General features: G+C 41.9%; 2 protein-coding genes across 3 annotated transcripts; one reads left to right on the top strand and one right to left on the bottom strand.

The window, feature by feature from the left end:
* Positions 1–13,857: 13,857 nt before the first annotated feature.
* Positions 13,858–20,581, bottom strand: LOC135513817 (regulator of G-protein signaling 7-binding protein A-like). 2 transcript variants are annotated; one of them, XM_064936763.1, is made up of 6 exons: positions 19,445–20,581; positions 18,108–18,274; positions 15,321–15,451; positions 14,957–15,098; positions 14,804–14,874; positions 13,858–14,678 (listed from the first exon to the last, which is right to left on the bottom strand). In XM_064936763.1, exons 1-6 carry the CDS (start codon positions 19,592–19,594, stop codon positions 14,587–14,589), a joined length of 753 nt encoding a protein of 250 aa, XP_064792835.1. In that variant the 5' UTR covers positions 19,595–20,581; the 3' UTR covers positions 13,858–14,586. The 2 variants fall into 2 exon arrangements, with proteins under 2 accessions (XP_064792835.1, XP_064792837.1); XM_064936765.1 differs by lacking the exons at positions 18,108–18,274; positions 19,445–20,581 and adding an exon at positions 16,549–16,998.
* Positions 20,582–22,027: 1,446 nt separating this feature from the next.
* On the top strand, positions 22,028–25,713 carry LOC135513505 (trifunctional nucleotide phosphoesterase protein YfkN-like). The gene is made up of 7 exons (XM_064936384.1): positions 22,028–22,273; positions 22,479–22,971; positions 23,565–23,712; positions 23,893–24,058; positions 24,190–24,337; positions 24,586–24,769; positions 24,911–25,713. Exons 1-7 carry the CDS (start codon positions 22,236–22,238, stop codon positions 25,030–25,032), a joined length of 1,299 nt encoding a protein of 432 aa, XP_064792456.1. The 5' UTR covers positions 22,028–22,235; the 3' UTR covers positions 25,033–25,713.
* The last annotated feature ends 925 nt before the right edge of the window (positions 25,714–26,638 follow it).

The following is a 26,638-nucleotide window of genomic DNA, read 5'->3' as shown; positions in this document are numbered from 1 at the left end:
CATATGAACTAAGGGCTCTATTCAGTCTGTATCGATGAAACGTTACTGATTGCGTGACAGAAATTAAATGGTAGTTTCCTATTGAACCGACATCTGTAGTGTCTGCCGTAAATGCAGTCTCTGCTGACGCGGTAGCTTTGCCTTTAAATTTAATTCACGCTGTAACGCTGGATTTCCGTGATACGGATTGAATAGAACCCTAATTTTACTTACCCATGTATAAAATTACCTCGTCCAATTTAGAGTTACATACTGAGCATTCGGAAAGTATTCAGACCCATTGACTTTTTCACATTTTGTTACATTACAGCCTTATTCTAAAATTGATTAAACATTTTTTTCCCTCATCAAGTTACAAACAATAACCCATAATAACTAAGCAACTACATTTTTGTAAATGTATTAAAAATAAAAAACAGAAACCTTATTTACACAAGTTTTCAGACCCATTGCTATGAGACTCGAAATGATGCTCATGTGCATCCTGTTTCCATTGGTAATCCTTGATGTTTCGACAACTTGATTGGAGACTACCTGTGGTAAATTCAATTGATTGGACATGATTTCAAAAGGCAAACATCTGTCTATATAAGGTCCCACAGTTGACAGTGCATGTCAGAGCAAAAACCAAGTCATGAGGTCAAAGGAATTGTCTGTAGAGCTCCGAGACAGGATTATGTCGAGATCTGGGGAAGGGCACCAAAAAATGTCTTCAGCATTGAAGGTCCCCAAGAACACAGTGGCCTCCATCATTCTTAAATGAAAGAAGTTTGGAACCACAAAAAACTCTTTCTAGAGCTGGCTCCCCGGCCAAACCGAGTAAACAGAGGAAAACGGCCTTGGTCAGGGAGGTGACCAAGAACCCAATGGTCACTCTGACAGAACTCCAGAGTTCCTCTGTGGAGATGGGAGAACCTTCCAGAAGGACAACCATGTCTGCAGCACTCCACCAATCAGGCCTTTAAGGCTAATCTGAAGATGGTGCTGGCTAAAGCTAAAACTGGCGAGTATAGAGATATTGTTATCCACGTCGGCACCAACGATGTTTGGATGAAACAGTCAGAGGTCACCAAGCGCAACATAGCTTCAGCAGGTAAATCACCTAGAAAGATGTGTCGGCATCGAGTAATTGTCTCTCGCCCCCTCCCAGTTAGGGGGAGTGATGAGCTCTACAGCAAAGTCTCACAACTCAATCGCTGGTTTAAAACTGTTTTCTGCTCCTCCCAAAAGATAGAATTTGATAGATAGAATTTGGCCTCCTCAGCAGGCCAGTCTGCCACAAGCACAGTCAGTGTCGTCAGCTCAGCTATCCCCATTGAGACCGTGCCTGTGCCTCGACCGAGGTTGGGCAAAACTAAACATGGCGGTGTTCGCCTTAGCAATCTCACTATGATAAAGACCTCCTCCATTCCTGCCATTATTGAAAGAGATCGTTATACCTCACATCTCAAAATAGGGCTACTTAATGTTAGATTCCTCACTTCAAAGGCAGTTATAGTCAATGAACTAATCACTGATCATAATCTTGATTTGATTGGATTGACTGAAACATGGCTTAAGCCTGATGAATTTACTGTGTTAAATGAGGCCTCACCTCCTGGTTACACTAGTGACCATATCTCCCATGAATCCCGCAAAGGCGGAGGTGTTGCTAACTTTTACGATAGCAAATTTCAATTTACAAAAAAAATTGACGTTTTTGTCTTTTGAGCTTCTAGTCATGAAATCTATGCAACCTACTCAATCACTTTTTATAGCTACTATTTACAGGCCTCCTGGGCCATATACAGCGTTCCTCACTTAGTTCCTTGAATTCCTATCGGAGCTTGTAGTCATAGCAGATAATATTCAAATTTTTGGTGACTTTAATATTCACATTGAAAAGTCTACAGACCCACTCCAAAAGGCTTTCGGAGCCATCATCGACTCAGTGGGTTTTGTCCAACATGTCTCTGGACCTACTCACTGTCACCGTCATACTCTGGACCTAGTTCTGTCCCCTGGAATAAATGTTGTGGATCTTAATGTTTTTCCTCATAATCCTGGACTATCAGACTACCATTTTGCTATCGCAAACAAATAATCTGCTCAGACCCCAACCAAGGAACATCAAAAGTCGTGCTATAAATTCACAGACAACACAAAGATTCCTTGATGCCCTTCCAGTCTCCCTCTGCCAACCCAAGGAGGTCAGAGGACAAAAATCAGTTAACCACCTATCTGAGGAACCCAATTTAACCTTGCGCAATACCCTAGATGCAGGTGCACCCCAAAAAACATTTGTCATAAGAAACTAGCTCCCTGTTATACAGAAAATACCCGAGCTCTGAAGCAAGCTTCCAGAAAATTGGAACGGAAATGGCGTCACACAACTGGAAGTCTTCCGACTAGCTTGGAAAGACAGTACCGTGCAGTTTCGAAGAGCCCTCACTGCTGCTCGATCATCCTATTTTTCCAACTTAATTGAGGAAAACAAGAACAATCCGAAATTTATTTTTGATACTGTCGTAGAGCTAACTAAAAAGCAGCATTCCCCAAGTGAGGATGGCTTTCACATCAGCAGTATTACATTCATGAACTTCTTTGAGGAAAAGATCATGATCATTAGAAAGCGAATTACGGACTTCTCTTTAAATCTGCGTATTCCTCCAAAGCTCAGTTGTCCTGAGTCTGCACAACTCTGCCAGGACCTCAGATCAAGAGAGACACTCAAGTGTTTTAGTACTATATCTCTTGACACAGTGATGAAAATAATCATGGCCTTTAAACGTTCAAGCTGCATACTGGACCCTATTCCAACTAAACTACTGAAAGAGCTGCTTCCTGTGCTTGGCCATCCTATGTTGAACATAATAAACGTCTCTCTATCCACCGGATGTGTACCAAACTCACTAAAAGTGGCAGTAATAAAGCCTCTCTTGAATAAGTCAAACCTTGACCCAGAAAATATAGAAAACTATCGGCCTATATCGAATCTTTCATTCCTCTCAAACATTTTAGAAAAAGATGTTGCACAGCAACTCACTGCCTACCTAAAGACAAACAATGTATACGAAATGCTTCAGTCTTGTTTTAGACCCCATCATAGCACCGAGACTGCACTTGTGAAGGTGGTAAATGACCTTTTAATGGCGTCAGATCGAGGCTCTGCATCTGTCCTTGTGCTCCTAGACCTTAGTGCTGCTTTTGATACCATCGATCACCACATTCTTTTGGAGAGATTGGAATCCCAAATTGGTCTACACGGATGAGTCCTGGCCTGGTTTAGATATTATCTGTTGGAAAGATATGTTTGTCTCTGTGAATGGTTTGTCCTCTGACAAATCAACTGTAAGTTTTGTTGTTCCTCGAAGTTCCGTTTTAGGACCACTATTGTTTTCACTATATATTTTACCTCTTGGGGATGTCATTCGGAAACATAATGTTAACTTTCACTGCTATGACACACTGCTGTACATTTCAACAAAGCATGGTGAAGCCTCAACATTTCCCTTGCTTGAAGCCTGTGTTTCAGACATAAGGAAGTGTATGGCTGCAAACTTTCGACTTTTAAACTCGGACTAAACAGAGATGCTTGTTCTAGGTCTCAAGAAACAAAGAGATCTTCTGTTGAATCTGACAATTAATCTTGATGGTTGTACAGTCGTCTCAAATAAAACTGTGAAGGACCTCGGCGTTACTCTGGACCCTGATCTCTCGTTTGATGAACATATCAAGACTGTTTCAAGGACAGCTTTTTTTCCACCAACGTAACATTGCAAAAATCTGAAACTGTCTGTTCAAAAATGATGCAGAAAAATTGATCCATGCTTTTGTTAGTTCAAGGTTAGACTACTGCAATTCTCTACTTTCCGGCTACCCGGATAAAGCACTAAATAAACTTCAGTTAGTGCTAAATACGGCTGTTAGAATCCTGACTAGAACCCCCAAAATGTGTCATATTACTCCAGTGCTAGCCTCCCTACACTGGGTTCCTGTTAAGGCAAAGGGCTGATTTCAAGGTTTTACTGCCAACTTACAAAGCATTATATGGGCTTGCTCTTACCTATCTCTCTGATTTGGTCCTACCGTACATACCTGGACTTATGCTACGGTCACAAGACGCTGGCCTCCTAACTGTCAATAGACAGGAGGCAGGGCTGGGTGTGTGTTGGAGGCAGGGCTTTCTCCTATAGAGCTCAATTTTTATGGAATGGTCTGCCTACCCATGTGAGAGACGCAGACTCGGTCTCAACCTTTAAGTCTTTACTGAAGACTCATCTCTTCAGTGGGTCATATGATTGAGTGTAGTCTGGCCCAGGAGTGTGAAGGTGAACGGAAAGGCTCTGGAGCAATGAACCGCCCTTGCTGTCTCTGCCTGGCCAGTTCCCCTCTCTTCACTGGAGTTCTCTGCCTCAAACCCTATTACAGGGGCTGAGTCACTGGCTTACTGGTGCTCTTTCATGCCGTCCCTAAGAGGGGTGCGTCACTTGAGTGAGTTGAATCACTGACGTGATCTTCCTGTCTGGGTTGACGCCCCCCCTTGGATTGTGCCGTGGAAGAGATCTTTGTGGGCTATACTCGGCCTTGTCTCAGGATGGTAAGTTGGTGGTTGAAGATATCCCTCTAGTGGTGTGGGGGCTGTGCTTTGGCAAAGTGGGTGGGGTTATATCCTTCCTGTTTGGCCTTGTCCGAGGGTATCATTGTCTTATCCAGTGTCCTGTGTGAAAGTATCTCTCCAATTCTCTCTTTCTCTCTTTCTTTCTTTCTCTCTCTCTCTGAAGACCTGAGCCCTAGGACCATGCCTCAGGACTACCTGGCATGATGACTCTTTGCTGTCCCCAGTCCACCTGGCCGTGCTGCTGCTTCAGTTTCAACTGTTCTGCCTGCGGCTATGGAACCCTGACCTGTTCACCGGACGTGCTACCTGTCCCAGACCTGCTGTTTTCAACTCTCTAGAGACAGCAGGAGTGGTAGAGATACTCTTAATGATCGGCTATGAAAAGCCAACTGACATTTACTCCTGAGGTGCTGACTTGCTGCATCCTCGACAACTACTGTGATTATTATTATTTGACGATGCTGGTTATTTATGAACATTTGAACATCTTGGCCATGTTCTGTTATAATCTCCACACAGCCAGAAGAGGACTGGCCACCCCTCATAGCCTGGTTCCTCTCTAGGTTTCTTCCTAGGTTTTGGCCTTTCTAAGGAGTTTTTCCTAGCCACCGTGCTTCTACACCTGCATTGCTTGCTGTTTGTGGTTTTAGGCTGGGTTTCTGTACAGCACTTTGAGATATCAGCTGATGTAAGAAGGGCTATATAAATACATTTAATTTATTATTTATTTATTTTTCATGGTATAGTGGCCATGTCACGTCTAGTCAAGGTGGGTGGAATCAGGCGCAGAGAGCAGAATGCGATAATAAAGTTTATTCTCCGGTGACCAAAAAACAAACAACAGTCAACCCAAAACAGACAGGGTAAAATATCCAAAACAGGATAAAGACTAACTGGAGAAAAAACAAACAGCAAACACCGACAGACAAAACGAATGACAAAATAAACAATCCTGCACAAAACAAGGGCGGGACAACCTACATTAACTACAGACACTAATTAACTAAACAAGAGACAGATGAAACCAATTAGACAAAACCAACAGATACACGAAAAAGGGATCAGTAGTGGCTAATAGGACGGTGACGACGACCACCGAGCACCGCCCGAAAGGGCAGGAGAGCCAACTTCGGCGGAAGTCGTGACAGGCCACTGAACCCGATTGAACATCTCTGAAGAGACCTGAAAATAGTTGTGCAGCGATGCTCCCAATCCAACCTTGTAGATCTTGAGACGGACTGCAGAGAAGAATGGGAGAAACTCCCCACATACAGGTGTGCTAAGCTTGTAGCGTCATACCCAAGAAGACTTGAGGCTGTAATCACTGCCAAAGGTGCTTCAACAAACTACTGAGCAAAGGGTCTGAATACTTATCTAAATATTTTTCATATGTTTATTTTAACATTTGCAAAATATCTATAAACCTGTTTAGCTTTGTCATTATGGGGTATTGTGTGTAGATTGATGAGGGGATTCTTGGTGACAGGGGGCAGTATTTTCACATCCGGATGAAATGCATGCCCAAATTCAACTGCCTGCTACTCATCTCCAGAAGATTTCGCATTGTATTAGTATATCTGGATAGAAAACACTCTGAAGTTTCTAAAACTGTTTGAATCATGTCTGTGAATATAACAGAACTTATTTGGTAGGCGAAACCCGCGGACAAACCATTCAGCTTTCTTTTTTTTGAGGTCACTCTTTTCAATGGGATTTCATTGGGAATCCAGATTTCAAAAGGACCTTCTTGCAGTTCCTACCGCTTCCACTGGATGTCACCAGTCTTTAGAAATTGGTTGAGGTTTTTCCTTTGTGTAATGAAGTAGCCCTGTTCAAAACGAAGGTCACTTCAAGTGTACTGTCAGAGGTGCGTGACCAGAAAGCTAGCTTCAGGTTGTTTTCCTCCTGTATTGAACACAGATCATCCCATCTTCAATTGTATTGATTATTTACGTTAAAAAATACCTAAAGTTGTATTACAAAAGTAGTTTGAAATGTTTTGGCACCATGCAAAGGATTGACAAGTCACTGCAGACAGAAATAGAATTTACAAAAACAACCTTCTCAGAGAATAGAAACACATTCTGTCCACACATTTCTACATGCTGTTGGTTCAGTATAGGTTGTTCTGTTCATGTCTTTCCTTTCCAAATGAACCAAACTCCTTTCAGTCAGCCAAGAATATTACTGTGATTGACGCTCCATTCCTCCTCTTGGCTAGCTGCCTGTTAGCTCTGTGAAAGGCAGACCTGTTTGTGTGTGTGTGTGTGTGTGTGTGTGTGTACACAAGCTGCAGAACACACACCCATGACACTCAAACCTCCATTACCAGTTACATAACAACTCTCCTTTACATTCAGGAGCATTCAGACAGATGTATCAGAGATTGACTGCAGCCAAACACACGCTTGGGATTATTTTTTTGTCACGAACCGGCTCAAAGCCCGTAACAAAAGGGAGACGACGTGGAGATAAGGAGTAACAAAATATATATTTATTAAATAAAGTAAACTAAGTACCATATACAATGGTGTGTGTAATCAGTAGTGTAAGTGAGTGTTTTGAATATGATAATGCAGGGTGTTGAAAGGTGCCAAAGAAAACCACCAAAAACTACCAAGACACAACAAAATCTTTAAAGGTGTCTGCATGGGGAGAGTCTCCTCCATGAATGGGGAAGTGGTGTATTTATCCTGGGACACACTGGGCTCAGGTGTAGCCTAGTGGTTAGAGCGTTGGACTAGTAACCGAAAGGTTGCAAGTTTGAATCCCCGAGCTGACAAGGTACAAATCTGTCATTCAGCCCCTGAACAGGCAGTTAACCCACTGTTCCTAGGCCGTCATTGAAAATAAGAATTTTTCTTAACTGACTTGCCTAGTAAAATAAAGGTAAAATTAAAAAATAACAATAATAATTTTAAAAATGTTGCTGACGACCCTCCCAACATCCAAATAAGGAAACAAGAACAAAGAGAGAATACGGCAGACAGACTGGGAGGGTCGTCACACTCAGTAATTCAACTATTCAATTAAATCCAATTCAATTCAAGGGGCTTTATTGGCATGGGAAACATGTGTTAACATTGCCAAAGCAAGTGAGGTAGATAATATACAAAAGTGAAATAAACAATAAAAATGAACAGTAAACATTACACATACAAAATGGTTTCAAAACAATAAAGACATTACAAATGTCATATTATGTATATATACAGTGTTGTAACAATGTACAAATGGTTAAAGTACACAAGGGAAAATAAATAAGCATAATATGGGTTGTATTTACATTTGTATTTGTGGTTTGTTCTTCACTGGTTGCCCTTTTCTTGTGGCAACAGGTCACACATCTTGTTGCTGTGATGCACACTATGGAATTTCACCCAGTAGATATGGGAGTTTATCAAAATTGGGTTTGTTTTCAAATTCTTTGTGGATCACTGTAATCTGAGGGAAATATGTATCTCTAATATGGTCATACATTGGGCAGGAGGTTAGGAAGTGCAGCTCAGTTTCCATCTCATTTTGTGGGCAGTGTGCATTGTGCACATAGCCTGTCCACAACTATCCAACTATCATGTTATTTTCAAAGAGATAAAGGGCTCAATTCAACTATAGCTCAGGAGATCAGCGTTATAGTGGGATTGACTTTTAAAAGCAATGTTTCTGCTTTCACAGAGACTGCATTCATGGTAAACGCTGCCTATGTCGACTCAATCGGTAATTACTTTTAAATCATGAAAGGTTATGTGCACAGTTACTAAGGACCCTTGGACTTAACAACTCCCTCTGCAACTGGATCCCTGACTTCCTGACTGGCTGCCCCCACGTGGTAAGGGTAGGCAACAACACATTTGCCACGCTGATCCTCAACACGGTGGCCCCTCAGGGGTGCGTGCTTAGTCTCCTCCTGTACTCCCTGTTCACCAACGACTGCGTGGCCAAACATGACTCCAATACTGCCATTATGTTTGCTGATGGCACAACAGTGGTAGTCCTGATCACCGACAACAATGAGACAGACTATAGGGAGGAGGTCAGAGACCTGGCAGTGTGGTGCCAGGATAACAACCTCTAACAACCTGGTCCCTATAAAGCGAGCAAGACAGAGCTGATCATGAACAATAGGAAAAGGACGGATAAACACGCCCCCATTCACACTGATGGGGCTGTAGTGGAGCGGGTCGAGAGCTTCAAGCTTCCTTGGTGTCCACATCACTAACAAACTATCATGGTCCAAACACACCAAGACAATTGTGAAGACGGCATGACAAAACCTATTCTCCTTCAGGAAAAGTCCCCAGATCCTCAAAAGGTTCTGAAGCTGCACCACTGAGAGCATCCTGACTGATTGTAATATTACCTGGAATCAGATCATAAGACGCTACAGAGGGTAGTGCGTATGGCCCAGTACATCACTGGGACCAAGCTTCCTGCCACCCAGGACCTCTATACTAGGCGGTGTCCGAGGAAGGTCCAAAAAAGTATGAAAGACTCCAGCGATGCAAGTCATAGACTGTTCTCTCTGCTAACTCACGGCAAGTGGTACCGGAGCACCAAGTCTAGGTCCAAAAGGCTTCTTAACAGCTTCAACTGCCAGGCCATAAGAATGCTGAACAACTAATCAAATGACCACCTGGACTATTGGCATTGACCTCCCCCCTTTTTTCTTTACAATGCTGTTACTCAATGTTTGTTATCTATGCACAGTCACTTCAGCCCTACCTACAGTGCCTTGCAAAAGTATTCATCCCCCTAGTTGTTTTTCCTATTTTGTTGCATTACAACCTGTAATTTAAATGAATTTTGATTTGGAATTCATGTAATGGATATACACAAAATAGCCCAAATTGGTGAAGTGAAATTTAAAAAATTACTTGTTTCTAAAACTTATACACCCCCCCCCCCCGTAAAAGTGGTGTGTGCATATGAATTCACCCCCTTTTCTATGACGACTCTAAATAAGATCTGGTGCAACCAATTACCTTCAGAAGTAACATAATTAGTTAATAAATAATAAATAAAGTCCACCTGTCTAAGTGTCACATGATCTGTCACATGATATATACACTTGTTATATATATATATATATATATATATGATATATACACTCAGTATATATACACCTGTTGTGAAAGGCCCCAGAGTCTGCAACACCACTAAGCGAGGGGCACCACCAAGCAAACGGCACTATGATGACCTCTCCAAACAGGTCAACGACAACGTTGTGGGGAAGTACAGATCAGGGTTGGGTTATAGAAAATATCCTAAACTTTGAACATCCCACGGAGCACCATTAAATCCATTATTAATAAATGGAAAGAATATGGCCCCACAACAAACCTGCCAAGAGAGGGCCGCCCACCAAAACTCAAGGACCAGGCAAGGAGGGCTTTAATCAGAGAGGCAACAAAGAGACCAAAGATAACCCTGACGGAGCTGCAAAGCTCCACAGCGGAGATTGGAGTCTATCCGTAGGACCACTTTCAGCCGTACACTCCACACAGCTAGGCTTTATCAAAGGAGTGGCAAGAAAAAAGCCAATGCTTCAAGAGAAAAATAAGCAAACATGTTTGGTGTTTGCCAAAAAGCATGTAGGAGACTCCCCAAACATATGGAAGAAGGTAGCCTGGTCAGATGAGACTAAAATTGAGATTTAGGACCATCAAGGAAAACGCAATGTCTGGCACAAACCCAACACCTCTCATCACCCCGAGAATAACATCCCCACAGTGAAGCATGGTGGAAGCATCATGCTGTGGAGATGTTTTATATCAGCAGGGACTGAGAAACTGGTCAGAATTGAAGGAATGATGGAGCTAAATACAGGGAAATTATTGAGGGAAACCTGTTTTAGTCTTCCAGAGATTTGAGACTGGGACGAAGGTTCGCCTTCCAGCAGGACAATGACCCTAAGCATACTGCTAAAGCAACACTCGAGTGGTTTAAGGGGAAACATTTAAATGTCTTGGAATGGCCTAATCAAATTTGAATCAGAAAGTGGTTTGTTAACATCGAAATAAATACAATCCCATCTGACTTCAGATGCAGCTCATGTAAATTAGCATAAATGTAATCAGATGGTTATCATCCACAACATTGCAGATGTTGTCACGACTTCCGCCGAAGTTGGTCCCTCTCCTTGTTCGGGCGGTGTTCGGCAGTCGACGTCACCGACCTTCTAGCCATCACTGATCCATTTTCCATTTTCCATTGGTTTTGTCTTGTCTTCCTTCACACCTGGTTCCAATCCCATCAATTACATGTTGTGTATTTAACCCTCTGTTTCCCCTCATGTCATGTTTGATTGTATGTTTGTGTATTATGTGTTGGTGCGCGACGGGTTTTGTACCCACTTTTTATTATTTTGTATTTTGGTTTTGTAGTTTTGTGAAGCACTGATTAAACAACTCCGTTTATACCAAGTTTGATTCTCCTGCGCCTGACTTCCCTGCCACCAACACGCACCCATTACAGATTATTTATTATTATTTATATATTAGATGTCATCGCAGGATTTATTACAATGCAATGTGAACATGCAAGACTGGCATGGCAAAATGGAGGAACTGCATACTAAAGGATTGGATACAAAAGTTATTAATACTGAAGTCAATGGGTGCAGGTTTGTAAATGCATAATAATAGATGACAATAGTCTTGTAATTGATGTAGTAGCTAAACTAGGGTATTCCCAATAGGTTTGCCAGTGTATCATTTGAACTGGATGTTCCATGTTTTTTCTCCAAATACAGTGTATTTTTGTCCTGCAATTCACCAAGCCAGATGGTCCTTCTCAGGGGGCTTGGCTGTGATGACCTCGGGCAGCACTTTCTCTCACTCAGAATTTTGCATGTGTGTGTGTGGATTTGTGCGTGTGTGTGTGTGTGTGTGTGAGTGTGTGTGCGCGTGTGTGTATGCGTGTGTGTGTGGATATGTGTGTTTGTGTGTGTGTATGCGTGCGTGTGGTTGCGCGTGTGTGTGTCTGGATGTGTGTGTGTGTTTGTGTGTGTGTGTGTGTGTGTGTGTGTGTGTGTGTGTGTGTGTGTGTGTGTGTGTGTGTGTGTGTGTGTGTGTGTGTGTGTGTGTGTGTGTGTGGGTTGCATCATCTCTCCACTTGCACTCTTTCTCATAACATCCATTGAATTGTTATTCAAATAGTTCATCTATAGATGTTAACATAATATTGCATTGCATCTTCACATCTGCTGGCTTGATCTAAACTGAGCCTTTGAATATGGATGAGAATGATCTTGCTGATACTTAGCTGTATGAGTCTGTCTCCACCCAGTGGATAGAACACTAACTCACAGGAACTTGGGCTTTGGGACCGTTTGGGGGAATTGGTGCATCATGGGACAATACTCTCGGCAACAGGGAAACAATATCACGATGTTAATAATCTCATTGAGACATGGAACTAGACTGAAAATTGGCTCAAATGTGTATGAAAACTTATAGAAATTAAGCATTCATATCAATTGATTTGAGCCAGTTGATCAAGAATACTACTATATTACTAATTTGTAGAATTCTGTCTACAAAAGAATATTTGTCTAGGGCCGATTCAGATTTAGGAAATGTTTATTACTTAAATCCATGTTAAGTCCAATTATCTCAAGTCTGAGTAGGGCCTATAGAGAATTAAGACAGAGACCAAAAAAAACCACATCAGTCGGTTTAAATAAAAAAGTTTATTAACAATGTAAAATGACATACAGCGTTTTATTTCAGCTTTGACTACAGTACTGTACCTCTCCATGCCCTACACATATATCACTATTACTAATAAGCAAGACCCATGCTGAGTCCCCACTACCCGCACAGACTGTGCCTTACAAAGGGAGACGTCACCTGCTTATGCCAACCAAGACTTCACCAATCTATCTCAACTTCGAAGATTTTCCAGAGCTCATCGATTGGAGAGAATGTGTATATACATACATAGAGTATGTCTAATGTCTTAATTTATAGATAGATATTGTATGTGCAAAGAAGTTTATATTTTGTAGTATTGTATAGTATATTCCTCCTTGAAGATGGAAAGTAAAAGTCGGGGACAGGTGTTTGGTTCATGGAAGACTAAATCAACGTCAGTACAGGAAGTACAGGGTCAGCTGGAAGTGGAAAACAGACAACGAAACACACAACAGACGTAGTGCACAGACTTTCTCTGCTCTGGAAAAACAGCTCTATGCCTTTTATCTAGTAGTGTACATATACAGATCTGCTATCTTAATTTGACTAGTTTTTCACAGCAGGAAAATAATCCTGCAGCAACAGGTCATGTGAATTATTATGTGGATTATAATGAATGGACATTTTTTTTGTAGGGGTTGATACATTTTACATTAGGGTAAGTCAAGTCTGACATTTTAAACTGGAAATTACAAACTTTAGAATAGTTTTAAAAATTGAAATACACTACAAGATTTCATTTCCTGCAGAGGAGGAAAATTATCTGTGACAACAGAGTGATCAAATTAAGGGCTTTATTCAATGCGTATCACGGAAGTTCAGCTTTAAAGCGTGATTGAAAAATCAAAGGCAATGTTATAGCGGAGACTGCATTCACAGTAAACGCTGCGTATGTCAACTCAATCGGAAATTACCTTTACATTTAAATTGTGCAATCTTTAACGCTTCAGGGATACAAATTGAATGGCATATCTGTTTACTGCAAGTGTCTGACTTCAATGACCAGTCATATTGGAGAAGTATTGCCACACATGGCAAGTGTCGTACTTGTTACTTGTTTTTGAAACAAACTTAAGGATCAAATTGTGTCCTACACACAATTCATTAATTCATCAATTCAGCTTTATGGAAGAAACTAAATGTTGACATTGTTTCAAATGGTCTCTCTCTCCCGAAAACCTTTGACAAACAAAAAGGTTGGACTTTTGTACCAAACGAAAAGGTTGGACTTCTGTACCAAACGAAAAGGTTGGACTTCTGTACCAAACGAAAAGGTTGGACTTCTGTACCAAACGAAAAGGTTGGACTTCTGTACCAAACAAAAAGGTTGGACTTCTGTACCAAACGAAAAGGTTGGACTTCTGTTGGACTTCAAACAAAAAACGGTTGGACTTCTGTACCAAACAAAAAGGTTGGACTTCTGTACCAAACAAAAGGTTGGACTTCTGTACCAAACAAAAAGGTTGGACTTCTGTACCAAACAAAAGGTTGGACTTCTGGTTGGACTTCTGTACCAAACAAAAGGTTGGACTTCTGTACCAAACAAAAAGGTTGGACCAAACAAAAAGGTTGGACTTCTGTACCAAACGAAAAGGTTGGACTTCTGTACCAAACGAAAAGGTTGGACTTCTGTACCAAACAAAAAGGTTGGACTTCTGTACCAAACGAAAAGGTTGGACTTCTGTACCAAACGAAAAGGTTGGACTTCTGTACCAAACGAAAAGGTTGGACTTCTGTACCAAACGAAAAGGTTGGACTTCTGTACCAAATGAAAAGAAAAGCAGTTGCAAAACATTTAAAATATATGTTTTGACTATTGGTTTCATTACATTGCAATTACAATTTATCTTTGTATTACAAAATAAAATTATAAAATGGGGTAGCCTTTTCAACAAAGAGAGAACTGTATTGGATATTGGACATGGCAGTAATATAGTGGTGGGAGACACAAGTGGTGAAGGATTGTGGTTAATGGTGTCTTTGTTGCCGCAGTAGCACTTTACGTGCAGTGTTGCCCATGACACATGACAAAATATTTAATTCTATGCTCTTTCCTTTATAGGGCACTGTTATGATAACTGTCAATATCTTATGACACCATGTCATAATGCAAATAAATATATTGGTCGTGACATGCAAATACTGTATGTCATTCCAGTTGACAAAGCTTTTATAGCTTGTCTTTTGACACTTGAATTATGATGTGCATAGGACACTTTTATGGATGTGCCATGAACAACACTTCAACTTAAGCATTACCGTTCCTGCCTTCAACCCAGGAGGGCAGGCCCCTTAGCTGGTTACCAGGCAACAGAGCCCAAAGAACCGTCTCTTCCTCTGTCGGACCAGTGGGTAGGGAGTTAGGTTCAGCAAGCTGCTGTCATCTGGGTACAAACAGAGATAAGCCCATTACATGTCCAAACTAATCTCAAAGTCATTTTAACTGTGTATCTAACTCGCATAAGATCCAAGCATAGAAACCATGTGAGCGCCCCTGTGGAGGCCCTACCTTGGTTCTTCAGTGGCAAAGGCATCGCCTCCCTGAGTTTACTGAGAAGGTTCTTCATCTCTCTCATGTCCCTATGAAATCATATTCACGTTGTGTTCATGTGTGTTTTGCACACAGAATTATAATAATAACACACACACACAGTGCGCCCACCTCTCAGTATTGTCTATGTCTGTGGTGACCAGCCAGCAGAGCTGATGACAGTCCATTGGGGAGGAGGTGTCTTCTAGAATGGGGATGTCTGAGCTCTCATCCACCTTACCGTCAATCCTGGGAGGCCCACAGCAATCCTTCCCTGGAACACACACACACACACACACACACACACACACACACACACACTATTAATAATAGTAGTGTAATAGTCATTACATGTTTTACACAATAAACAGTGAATTGTAGCTCAAAATAGCTCAGTTAGGATTGTTTTTGATCCCGTTAGGCTTCATGTCCCGGGCTATAATAGTGGTTTCAGGTTATAAAGTTGCTATGTCATTTTATGTCAGGCATTCCCTACCTTTCCTGTGGAGCTGCAGGGATCCCAGCAGACAGACAGACTTGAGCATCTCTGTGATGTACATCTCCAGACAGCACTGCAGCTGGATGAAGAGCCTGCAGATCTCTGGGTGAATCTCTCCGTCCTCAGGCCTGTGAGGGCAACACAAAAATGCCAGTCAACATTGGGATTGCCCATGATATGGCATAATACTCTGTCTGCTTGCACAAAACTTTGCTTTACATCTACAATGTTCCTTTACCACAAGGATTACATAAAAGTCCTACACAATTAAAAACTATATGACATTTTTTCAATTTAAATAAGGTGACAGTTCAACAACAACAACGTCTGGGAAGCCATGTTGAGTTCCTAAAGGTTCAGCCAAAACGACAGACCTGAGGGAGCAGAGAGAGTATTTACACCTCTTCACACATAGCATCAGTCCATTTTGTACATGAAGATTTAAAATTGTTTGGATTTAGCTTGGGAAATGTGGGGACGTAGTTCTTTTTCTTGCTTTTTCGGCTTCAAAGGCCCATCACAGTCGTAATTATGTTTTCCTGTGTTTTGTTTCATATTGTACAACAGCTGATGAAACTAACATTGTAAAAGTGTGGAAAATGTTGATCAGTGTTATTTCATTGATAGTTTCTGGTTTAAAATACAATCTACTCAGGACATTATAATCAGCAGGTCTTGCATGGGTGAAGTTTTGGCTTGCCTGGTAACATCTCCAGGCAGTATAAATTGTAATAGACCAACAACAAAAAGAGTTCCAAACCTCTTTGTCAATAATCTCTCCCCATTAGACCCCTCCCCTGCTTTGGTATCCTTCCCCACCCCACTTAGACCACTCGCAGACAGTCCTAGCAAAACTCTTGGTTCAGAAAGATTTTTTGTCTAAAAAGGTATTTTTGTTAATTTTTGACCATTTTAATGTAAAACGATTACGGTAACGTATTGAATTGATTTGATATTGAGATTAAAAAAGCTGCATTGGACCTTTAAGTCTTTTTCACATGAGACTTGACCTGATTTTGTTCCAAAAGCCTTCTACTCCACTCTGTAACTAGCATGGTCCCGGATCTGTTTGTGCCATCATGCCACTCCTTGCCACTCAGCATGAAAAGGAGTGGCAAGGAGTAGCATGATGGCACAAACAAACTGGTACCCAGACTAATCTGTAACTGCAGAGATAATGTTTTTGTGTGTTAATTGGACTTTTCATGCATTTAATGCTTCTTACATTTCTCACAAAAAGCACATTTGCTCTCTCAATCAGCTTTGTGTTTCCTGTCAGAGTGCTGCTTGCTGGCTAAAGTACTGCTGTCATCAATACCATCCTTCTGCTTATCGGATTTCCTCTGGCATATTGGAGAGGTCCGGCATCACTCAGACAGACAGACAAACAGACAGATAATGGTGAGACTAGGGTTTTAGTTTGGGGGGGGGGTTATAAAAAGGTAAAGTTTCATGGGGATGGGGTCCAGTCATGCTGTATGATTCATGCAAACACAGCCATCTTATCAGAGTGTCTCTGAGTGTCTCCATGTGTCTCTGAGCTCTGAGAGGGGCCCAGGCTGTCACAGGTGTGGCTCACTACCCCAGCCAAGATGCACATGCCCCGTCATGCGTGTGACACGCAATGAAAGATACACATTCTGAGATCTCGTAAAAGACACTGCAAGAGGATTCATTATTAAATGGATAGGTTCTAGCAAGGGCGAGTACAAACGTCCACATTTAACCACACAATATTATCATATCGTAACAAAATGATGGGGAACTGAAGAGGCAATGCTTTATTTAGAGCTAGTTCATGCGCGTTAACATATAAATTGAGCCAGTTTGCTGTAGCAGGAATACAATCCTGCAGCAAAAGTAAATGTGAGTTATTATGTGGATTACAATTAATGAAAAAAAATGTAGGGGTTCATTCAGTACATTTTCCGTATGGGAAAATCAAGTCTGAAATTTCAAAGTGGAAATTACAAACTTCAGAAGCCTTAAACCTCAAATACACTACAAGTTTATTTGATCACTTTGTCGTAGTTCCCCTGCGATAGAGTGATCAAAATCAAATTAAGATCTTAAATCTGTAGGAAGACTAGGAACCTTCCACAGAGATCTATGTATAAGAGAAGTAGGAACTATATAATGGGTACTGAAAAGATCTGAAAAGCTGGTCGATAACCTGTAATGTTAACAAGTCATGTTGTTAGCAGCAGGTTTACAAAGTAAAATTAAAGCTAAATCTTCCAAAGAGGTAATACTGCTTTCTCTCAAAAATGTCCTTGGTCTGGCACTGCCCCAAAATCCACAGACCAACTCCATTACTGTCTGAATCAACTCCAAGCTCAGTGGAACTCTTCTGCAATACTGTAGCCAAATGTCCAACTCCCAAGCTGCAGGTTTAAGTATAGCAGGTCCGTATCACACTCAGAGACTAGGATAGCCCACTAAACTGTAGAAGTGCATGATCTCAAATGCTCTCACCAGTCTCTCTCTCTCTCTCTCTCTCTCTCTCTCTCTCTCTCTCTCTCTCTCTCTCTCTCTCTCTCTCTCTCTCTCTAGCCTATTACTCTACGTTTCTCTGATATATCCTTCATCCTTCACAAGAAGACAGAAAAAGACATGCAAATTACAACCCTGTACAGACCAAGATTTCAATGCTCAAACAGGCCACTCTAGACTGAAACCTAAGTTACATTTCCAAAAGGAGGTCTTTATAGAAGCCTGTGGCCCATGTCTGTGAAATTGCCCCAACGCTGTCTTTCAGCACCAAGGACAGCGACCGCCACTTACCCCGAAATGACTGACAGGCTCTGGTTTGCGGCTCTCGCCATCTCGCAGCCTTTAGTTCGGGTCTTGTGCATCTCGGCCCGTAACGACGGGCAGTCGACAGAGATCTCGCCAATGGAGATGACCAGCTCACGATACAGCGCCACAAGCGTGTTAAACTCCTGCACAATCTGAGAAATAAAAAGGAAACCAAAATGATTTGGACCTAGAATTTCCTCTGTCGCGAGCCCCAGCGACCACTTGCAATGTTCTTCCATATAGGTTAACTAATGCGGGCTATTGCAAACATATGTGCCTTTCTGATGGGGAATTGTTAGAATTTCACAAGCAGACACATTTGCAATATAGGCCACCTTGTGACAGCAGTTGCCAGAACAACGTAGGGCATCAGATAAATTGTCATCTTATATTCACAGGTAGGCTGTCAATTTAACAGCTTTAGTTTTTTCATTGGTGCCACAATTAATATTTCGGCACTGCAAGTTCAAAAACTAGGCTACCCTAGCCATTCAGCACCTTCCCGCTTATGGACATCAACCATCTTTCAGTCGATCGTTTCTCTATACTAGAGCTTGAATAAATTGACTGCCATTTCCCCCAAAAAATTGATCCCTGACAGGGGTATTAGGCTATTCTAACCTCCAAGATACAAAATATAGGCTAATCAATATTGATACCTAAAAACATTACGATATGCATAGGATATGAAATGACACATAGAATGTCTATTTTAAAACGAATCAATTAGTCATAGACGACAACCCCGTATGATAAATTCGTCTATGTGCATCGAATTAGAGATCCTTAGGATGGGACAACGCTCGAGACTCAGACACATTCTGCTGTTCTTCCCGTGATGAGACTTGGTGACGTTTACTGATGTATGTGAGGGGAGAGAATGTATTATGGACGTTTCTGCCAGCACCTGTCAAATCAGTGGCCGTCTTCGTCCATCAAACAGAGCCCGTTAGACAACTTTGTAATGTGGGCGATACTGGAGATCACACCAAATCACCGTCAGCCAGGCTTTTATCACTTGATGCTCCAAAATGCAAATCGCACTATCGCAATCAGTGACAAAGAAGGGGTATAAAAACATGAGCAGGTCAAATTGTCTTCTCTGCAACAACAGCAACGCAAATGTATATAATTTCCCCCACACAATACATAGAAAAGTGGAGGGGGGGGGTTCAGTTTGTTACCGTTTAAACAGCCAACATCAGTGCAAATTCATGAAATGAGTTAAAGAAAGAAAGGGTGAATGAATACACGACAAGCTGCATCATTTCCTGCAGAGGAAATACGCACTGTGGGCTACATGTCACAAGTTCCATACCCACCATTCTGCAGTCCGCCACGGCGCGCTGGGCTTTGCGGGTGCTCTCCGTGCTCTCCCTCCTCTCCGGGTCTCGGCAGGGAGCCTTGCCGATCTGGAAGATGTTCCCGGCGGATCTGGGGCGGTTCTTGCGCCCATTCGGTGCAGAACTCATGCATACACATCCACTAATAAAACAGCTCTAATACAGAACGTTGTTAATCTACGTCCCCCTAAACTCCACCACCACCTATTGGCCGATATCCTGTTCTATCTATCGTTTGTGGTGTCAAAACCTCTCCAGTAGGATATATCCTAAAACGGATAGGATAGATAGTTTATCTGTGGTGTATTACTGCTCTCTCTCCCTCTCTCTTTCTCTCTCTCTCTCTCTCTCTCTCTCTCTCTCTCTCTCTCTCTCTCTCTCTCTCTCTCTCTCTCTCTCTCTCTCTCTACCGTCTAAGAAGAATAATATATTTTTGCAGGCTGCCGTCAGAGCGCAGAAGTACCGGATGAGCGCCTGCGACTCCTCTCCGCATTGCATCGACTGCAAAGGGGGCGCGAGTCACCTTCACTCCAGCAGTCCAACTGATGGTATACGGTAACCGTAGCCTATACACACACGCGACCCGGGGTCCAACAAGCTGAGGCGTCCTTCCTCGCGCACCGCAGCTGTGATGGTCTGTAGAAAGCAATCACTGGTATTCGCAAAATGCAACCATTTCTTATAATTGTTTCCATTAAACACGGAGAATACGGCTTGAGGAGGGTATTCGGCAATGTAGCTATGCAAACATTCCCTTTTGGAAAAGCAAAAATGTCGCGAAACGTCCAAATAAAGAAAGCTCTGTAACTTCAGGCAATGATAACACTTGCTTCATCACTAGGCCTTCTCGAAACAGAGAGGAAAGCAATTCCTGGTTGCCAAGATGTTGAATTTGTTCCCAAGGTCTTTTCTTCGAGTGTCTTCAGCCGAGTGTATCTAACCTTGCCTTGGTGAGGCAGGAGACAAGCAGTTGCTACAGGCCTGACGTGGCTAGCAACACTGCACACCCATAGGACAGGAATACTAATAGGACCCAGCAAACCAGAGCCTAGACTCGGGTAAAATTCTCATTAAATGTATTCTCATTAAATAGCCTAGGCATTGCCTAGTCTAGTACTACCATGGGAAATGGTTACACTATGAAACAATTCATTTTATTTGCAAAAAATCGTCAAAGGTATTAGATAAAATTGCGGTGTCCACAGTGCTACAATACCGCTTGGACGTGGAGCTGTCCAGTTGCTGAAATCCCACGCGCAGTTTTTCGTAGGATAATTAGTCGGTTCTAATTTCTTATGTAACATATAATTAAACAAATTTAAACAAGACTCGCAATAGCCTAAACCTTTGCAATTTTGCGATATTGGATTACCTAGGCCTGCGGTAGCCCTTTCCTGCAGTCAATGATCAAAAGCGCCTCTTTGGCCTCATGGGTGTAATGCTATTAATATATTTCATAATTAATAATAAATAAATAAAAATACTTCGAAAATCCGGTGTTTCTATGTCAAAGAGTTTTGTTTATATTTCAGTCACCTGTGATATATTTGAAATGTAATATTGGGATGCAAACTCAAAATGTAATACTTTTCAACTCTATATCTGACATGGTACAGTGTCTTCTTTTTTAAGCCAATAACCATGTGTGTGAGGTGTATACTTTTGTTTCGAAGTAGATTTGTTTAAGACTACCAATAATGACTCTATGTGACCCTGATTTAGCCCACTGCAGTAATTAACCAAATGGTAGAAATGCCCTAGGTTATTTGTTCTTTGCGTTCGTGCTCTCCTCTTCAGGGTGCGCGACCGTTTATCTCCAAGGAGATACGTTCGAGTTCGCTTAACTGTGTCATCTGAGCAAAAAGGAGAAAGAGCAAGTTCTGCAAGAATCACTAAAAGTAGCCTAATAAAACATGGATGAATATCTTTTAAGTTTGGAAACAAATGTGACTTGTAACAAACCAGAAGTAGTTCTCACTATTTTACACTTCAATGATGTGTACGAAATAGAAGCAAGACCAGAAGAACCCGTTGGCGGTGCTGCAAGGTAAAGTTGAGCTAATCCTAGCAAGCTAACGTTAGTTAGCGAGTCTCGAAAGGAAATGTAGGCTTAACATTAACTTTAACATCAGTTGCCTTGATCCAGCCTTGTTGAAACTTCACTTTGTCTAGCTTTGGGCAATCTAACTGGTCTTGTATAGGATACATTAGAATTTCACAAAACGAAATGTTGGCTATGGTTTTCTCCCCCCAGGTTTGCCACTGCTCTAAAAGTATTCCAGTCGCTGAATCCTTTAGTAGTTTTCAGTGGTGACTGTTTGAGCCCTTCTTTGCTAAGCACAGTCACCAAGGGAAAGCACATGGTAGATGTTCTAAATAAATTAGGAGTCCATTGTGCGGTGTATGGTAAGTGTGTCTCTCCAACCATGCATTGCTATTTCATTGTATACACACAAATAATCCAGAGAACATCCATTTATCCAAGTGCAAAACACATAGAGAACTCTCTCTTTTATGACCTTCTCTCTCTCTCTCTCTCTCTCTCTCGCACGCACGCACGCACGCACGCACGCACGCACGCACGCACGCACGCACGCACACACACACACACACACACACACACACACACACACACACACACACACACACACACACACACACACACACACACACACACACACACACAACTTTATGCATTTTCATTGTCCTCTTCTAAGGAAATCATGAGTTTGATTTCGGTGTGGACCACTTGGAAGAGCAGACAAAAAATATGACCTTCCCTTGGTTCCTCAGCAATGTGTACGACAGGTCAGTTTCACCTTGCAATACTATATGACAGTGGGTTAACACAGTTCCGAGCACTGTACTTCTCAATTTTCAATAGATCTTCTGTTGTACCTGAAGGATTATTGGTTTGCAGGACAATGCGAAGCAACGCTACTTTTGTTCTATGTTGTTTTGCTTCTAGTCTATTATTTAAATGTGAACAAACAAATTCAAATTGTTCTCAAAGGTTCACCCATGAAACGCTGGGCCATGGCATGGTCAGCAGCATCCTGGAGTGGAACAGCCTAAAGATCGGTGTCATGGGCCTGGTAGAGGAGGACTGGCTGGATACCCTGGGCACTGTGGACAAGAACAACATCCACTACACAGACTATGTGGAGACAGCTGATCACCTTTCTGCTGAGCTGAGGGACAAAGGGGCTGACCTGGTCATCGCAGTCACACACATGAGGTGGCGTAATGACATCAGGCTAGCATCTGAGTCCAATGGTGTGGATCTCATCCTGGGAGGACATGACCATGAGTACGGGGTACTGGAGGTCAATGGCATTCTGATCGTAAAGAGTGGCTCAGAGTTCAGGTACCTGTCAAAGATTGACGTTGTGAAGGACCAGGATGGGACGTTCAAGTACACCTGTGAAAAGAGAGCTACAATGAGAGACCTTGAGGAAGATGCGGAAATCAAACAGATTGTGAAAGGATACACTGATAATATGCAGGTGAGTATTATCTTACAGCTTGATCAGCCACACAGCCTAGTGTGTGTTTGTGTCAAATCAAATCAAATCAAATTTTATTTGTCACATACACATGGTTAGCAGATGTTAATGCGAGTGTAGCGAAATGCTTGTGCTTCTAGTTCCGACAATGCAGTAATAACCAACAAGTAATCTAACTAACAATTCCAAAACTACTGTCTTATACACAAGTGTAAGGGGATATAGAATATGTACATAAAGATATATGAATGAGTGATGGTACAGAGCAGCATAGGCAAGATACAGTAGATGGTATCGAGTACAGTATATACATATGAGATGAGTATGTAAACAAAGTGGCATAGTTAAAGTGGCTAGTGATACATGTATTACATAAAGATGCAGTAGATGATATAGAGTAGAGTATATATGTATACATATGAGATGAATAATGTAGGGTATGTAAACATTATATTAGGTAGCATTGTTTAAAGTGGCTAGTGATATATTTTACATCATTTCCCATCAATTCCCATTATAAAAGTGTTAGTAGCCAGCCCAGATGCCACTAAGATTATGTTTTATTATGTTTAATTTATGTCACTCTGCCTCAGCATATGCTTGGAGAGGTCCTGTGCCACACAGACGTGACCTTGGATGGACGCTGCGCCACCGTGAGACGAGCAGAGTGCAACCTGGGTAATCTGATCACCAACGCCATGCTGGAGGCCACTCATGCGGAAGCGGCGATTTTAAACTCAGGTTATTACACCTTCCATTCATTTTTTGGTCCAGTCATAAGCATAGTTTAGGTTTATTTATTATATATTGCCTCCATATTTGATTTCAGAATTTAAAAAAAAAAATGTGCAGAGTTGTTCAATTCTGAAAAAGTTTGGCACACAGGTCTGTCTGTTGAATCATGATTCTGTCCCTGTATAGGTACTCTGCGATCTGACCGCTTGCACCCAGCTGGTCCCCTGACCATGCATGACCTGCTGCAGATCCTGCCACTAAAGGACCCAGTGCTGGTGGTGGAGGCCACTGGGCAGCAGCTCTACGAAGGCCTGGAGAACGGGGTCAGCATCTACCCTGATTTAGATGGAAGGTACCGCACTGGAACACACTGAAAAGGCACCAAAACCACATTATGAGTGAACTGGTTTTATTGTAGTTACTGCTTTATTCCCACAGGCAAAGCAATCACAATAGTTTTTGACACAATATTTATTTTTCCAGATTTCCCCAGGTCTCAGGGATTCAGTTTGGCTTTAATCCCAATGGAAAACCTGGACACAGAGTCATCGCTAAGACAGTGAAGGTTCAAGGAAAGAGTCTAGATAGAGACAGAAAATATGCGGTGGCCATGAAAGAATTCTTAACTAAGGTAGGGTATAGTCTTCAGCTTCATATTAGCACACTCAGCCAAAGCTACTGGAATAGTGTTGTCCATTTCCCCTACATTATATACAACAAATAACGTCCTCCATTAGTTAGCAGTGGAGGATGCAGTGTTTTTAAGTGGACAAGTAAAACTGTCTCCTCACAGCAGTATAGCAAGCAGCCATGTTGGCATCAGAGCGAAATAAACGTTGACAATATCCTCCTTTATATCCTCTCTTGTTTTGTGCTCAGGGCAAAGATGGCTACACTATGTTCAGTAGCTGTCCTCATAGGCACGACATAGAGAATGCTCAGATCCTGTCGACCATCCTCATCAACCACTTTGAGTCTGGCCAGATCGTCAGAGGCACGAAGAGGTGCATGTCTGGCCACAGGATGGGCCTCATCAAGGTGTCCAGCAGCCCCTCTGTTTCTGGTGAGCACAGCTGCCTCATTCATTCGCTAATTCATTCAGATAAGGAATCTCTTATTCAATATGTCCTGCTTTTCATTGTTGTGCTGATCACATCTGTGAATGACAGCTAACCTGGAGTGTGTATTGATGGTGTTTCTGCAGCCATTGAAAGTACCAAGAGTGAGAATCTGGAGGGAGAGGAGGTGGGAGTGGCTGTGGTGCCCGGAGTGGAGGGCAGGATATTCCATGTCTACCCTGAGGGCCAATCAGAAACAGAAGGCTAACAGTGGGTAGGGCTGTTCCTCATCAGAGAATTTCACAGAGCAACTCAGCCATGACTCCATAGTCACAGTGTAAGCCAGGGGAAATTACATCAAGTTTCACATCTCTCATCTGCCTCTTGCTTTTTATCAGCCTTATAAACAGGCGGACTGTCAATGAACGCCCAGACAGCAACATGAGATGAAGTAATCCATTACTTGTATTACTGTTGAAGTAATCCATTACTTGTAGTACTGTTGAAGTAATCCATTACTTGTAGTACTGTTGACACAATCCATTACTTGTAGTACTGTTGAAGTAATCCATTACTTGTAGTACTGTTGAAGTAATCCATTACTTGTAGTACTGTTGAAGTAATCCATTACTTGTAGTACTGTTGAAGTAATCCATTACTTGTAGTACTGTTGAAGTAATCCATTACTTGTAGTACTGTTGAAGCAATCCAGCAGCAAGCAGTCCTTGAAGTTGTAAATACAATTTTTTGACATGACTCAAAATTATACCACATTTTTCCCCTTGTCAATACAGTTGAATATTGACAACTAATATATTACAGAAAATGCATTTATTTTGAATGATCATTTTGTGGCATATACGGTGGCAATGTATAAGGATTTGAACGGAGAAGGAGTGAGCAATAGTGTACATGTGTTCATGACAACATTTTAGTAAAAAGGAAATGAATTGAAGAAAACTCACCATTGTGTTTTTGTGTTAAAACCACCCCTGACTTCCTTTTAAAAGAGATAGTCTCAGTCAATGTGCAAGACCATTCTTCTTCATAGCAAATTACATCTTGACAACATCACAGTGTTGGGTGAATGAATCAGTGATTCCCTGCTTCTACCGTTGAAAGAACCCAGCTGTAATGGATGATAATGTAGCGTATTAAATGGCCTATACTGTTTGGGGACTTTCTGGTCATTCTCCAAGGCTTGACATAATTTCTTTTTGCCACTTGTCCCCAGGACAAGTAGGACGGAAGTTTTAGTTGTCCGAAAGCTTAAAGGGACTTCTCCAAAAATACATCTGTAACACCATATTAAGTGTTTATAAATACAAATAATTACATCAACATTTCTATGGTGGTATTTTGGCTAGGCTAGGCTACTTTGAAACAAGGTAAGACATGCTTACATAAAATGTCCAGGTTTTAAACAATCAAGTTTATGGTTAAGTAGTTTCAAAATGCTGACCATCTCTGCTCAGATTCAAGGTGGGTGATGTGCAACAGGCACTGTCCTTCACTCTCTGGTTCACTCTCTCAGCCGTCTTCAGAAGGCAGGGAAAAAGAAGTAGCAGAGAAAGTAGAAGATGAAGCCGATGACCCAGTTGACAGAGTAGAAATACTGCATACAATGTCGAAGCCCCAGCCGCGAGAATCGTTCTCAAAGTCCGTGGCGTCCCCCAGTTCTGTGGGGGAACTGACGCCTGGCAATCGCACTAGTTTGCCTTTGGAAACCTGCAGAGGGGGTAGAATGACAGGAGAAAATCTGGTTATTCCAACTTTAGGTCAGACTTTATTCAGATAGTCCGGATCAACTAACTATGTCTTGATAATCAACTGCTTGCTAAGGTTAGGGATAGGTTTAGGGTTAGGGTAAGGAT

This window comes from Oncorhynchus masou, chromosome 25 (assembly GCF_036934945.1).
Source record: "Oncorhynchus masou masou isolate Uvic2021 chromosome 25, UVic_Omas_1.1, whole genome shotgun sequence".
Taxonomy (NCBI): Eukaryota; Metazoa; Chordata; class Actinopteri; order Salmoniformes; family Salmonidae; genus Oncorhynchus; species Oncorhynchus masou.
This window is presented reverse-complemented; position numbering and strand designations above follow the sequence as displayed.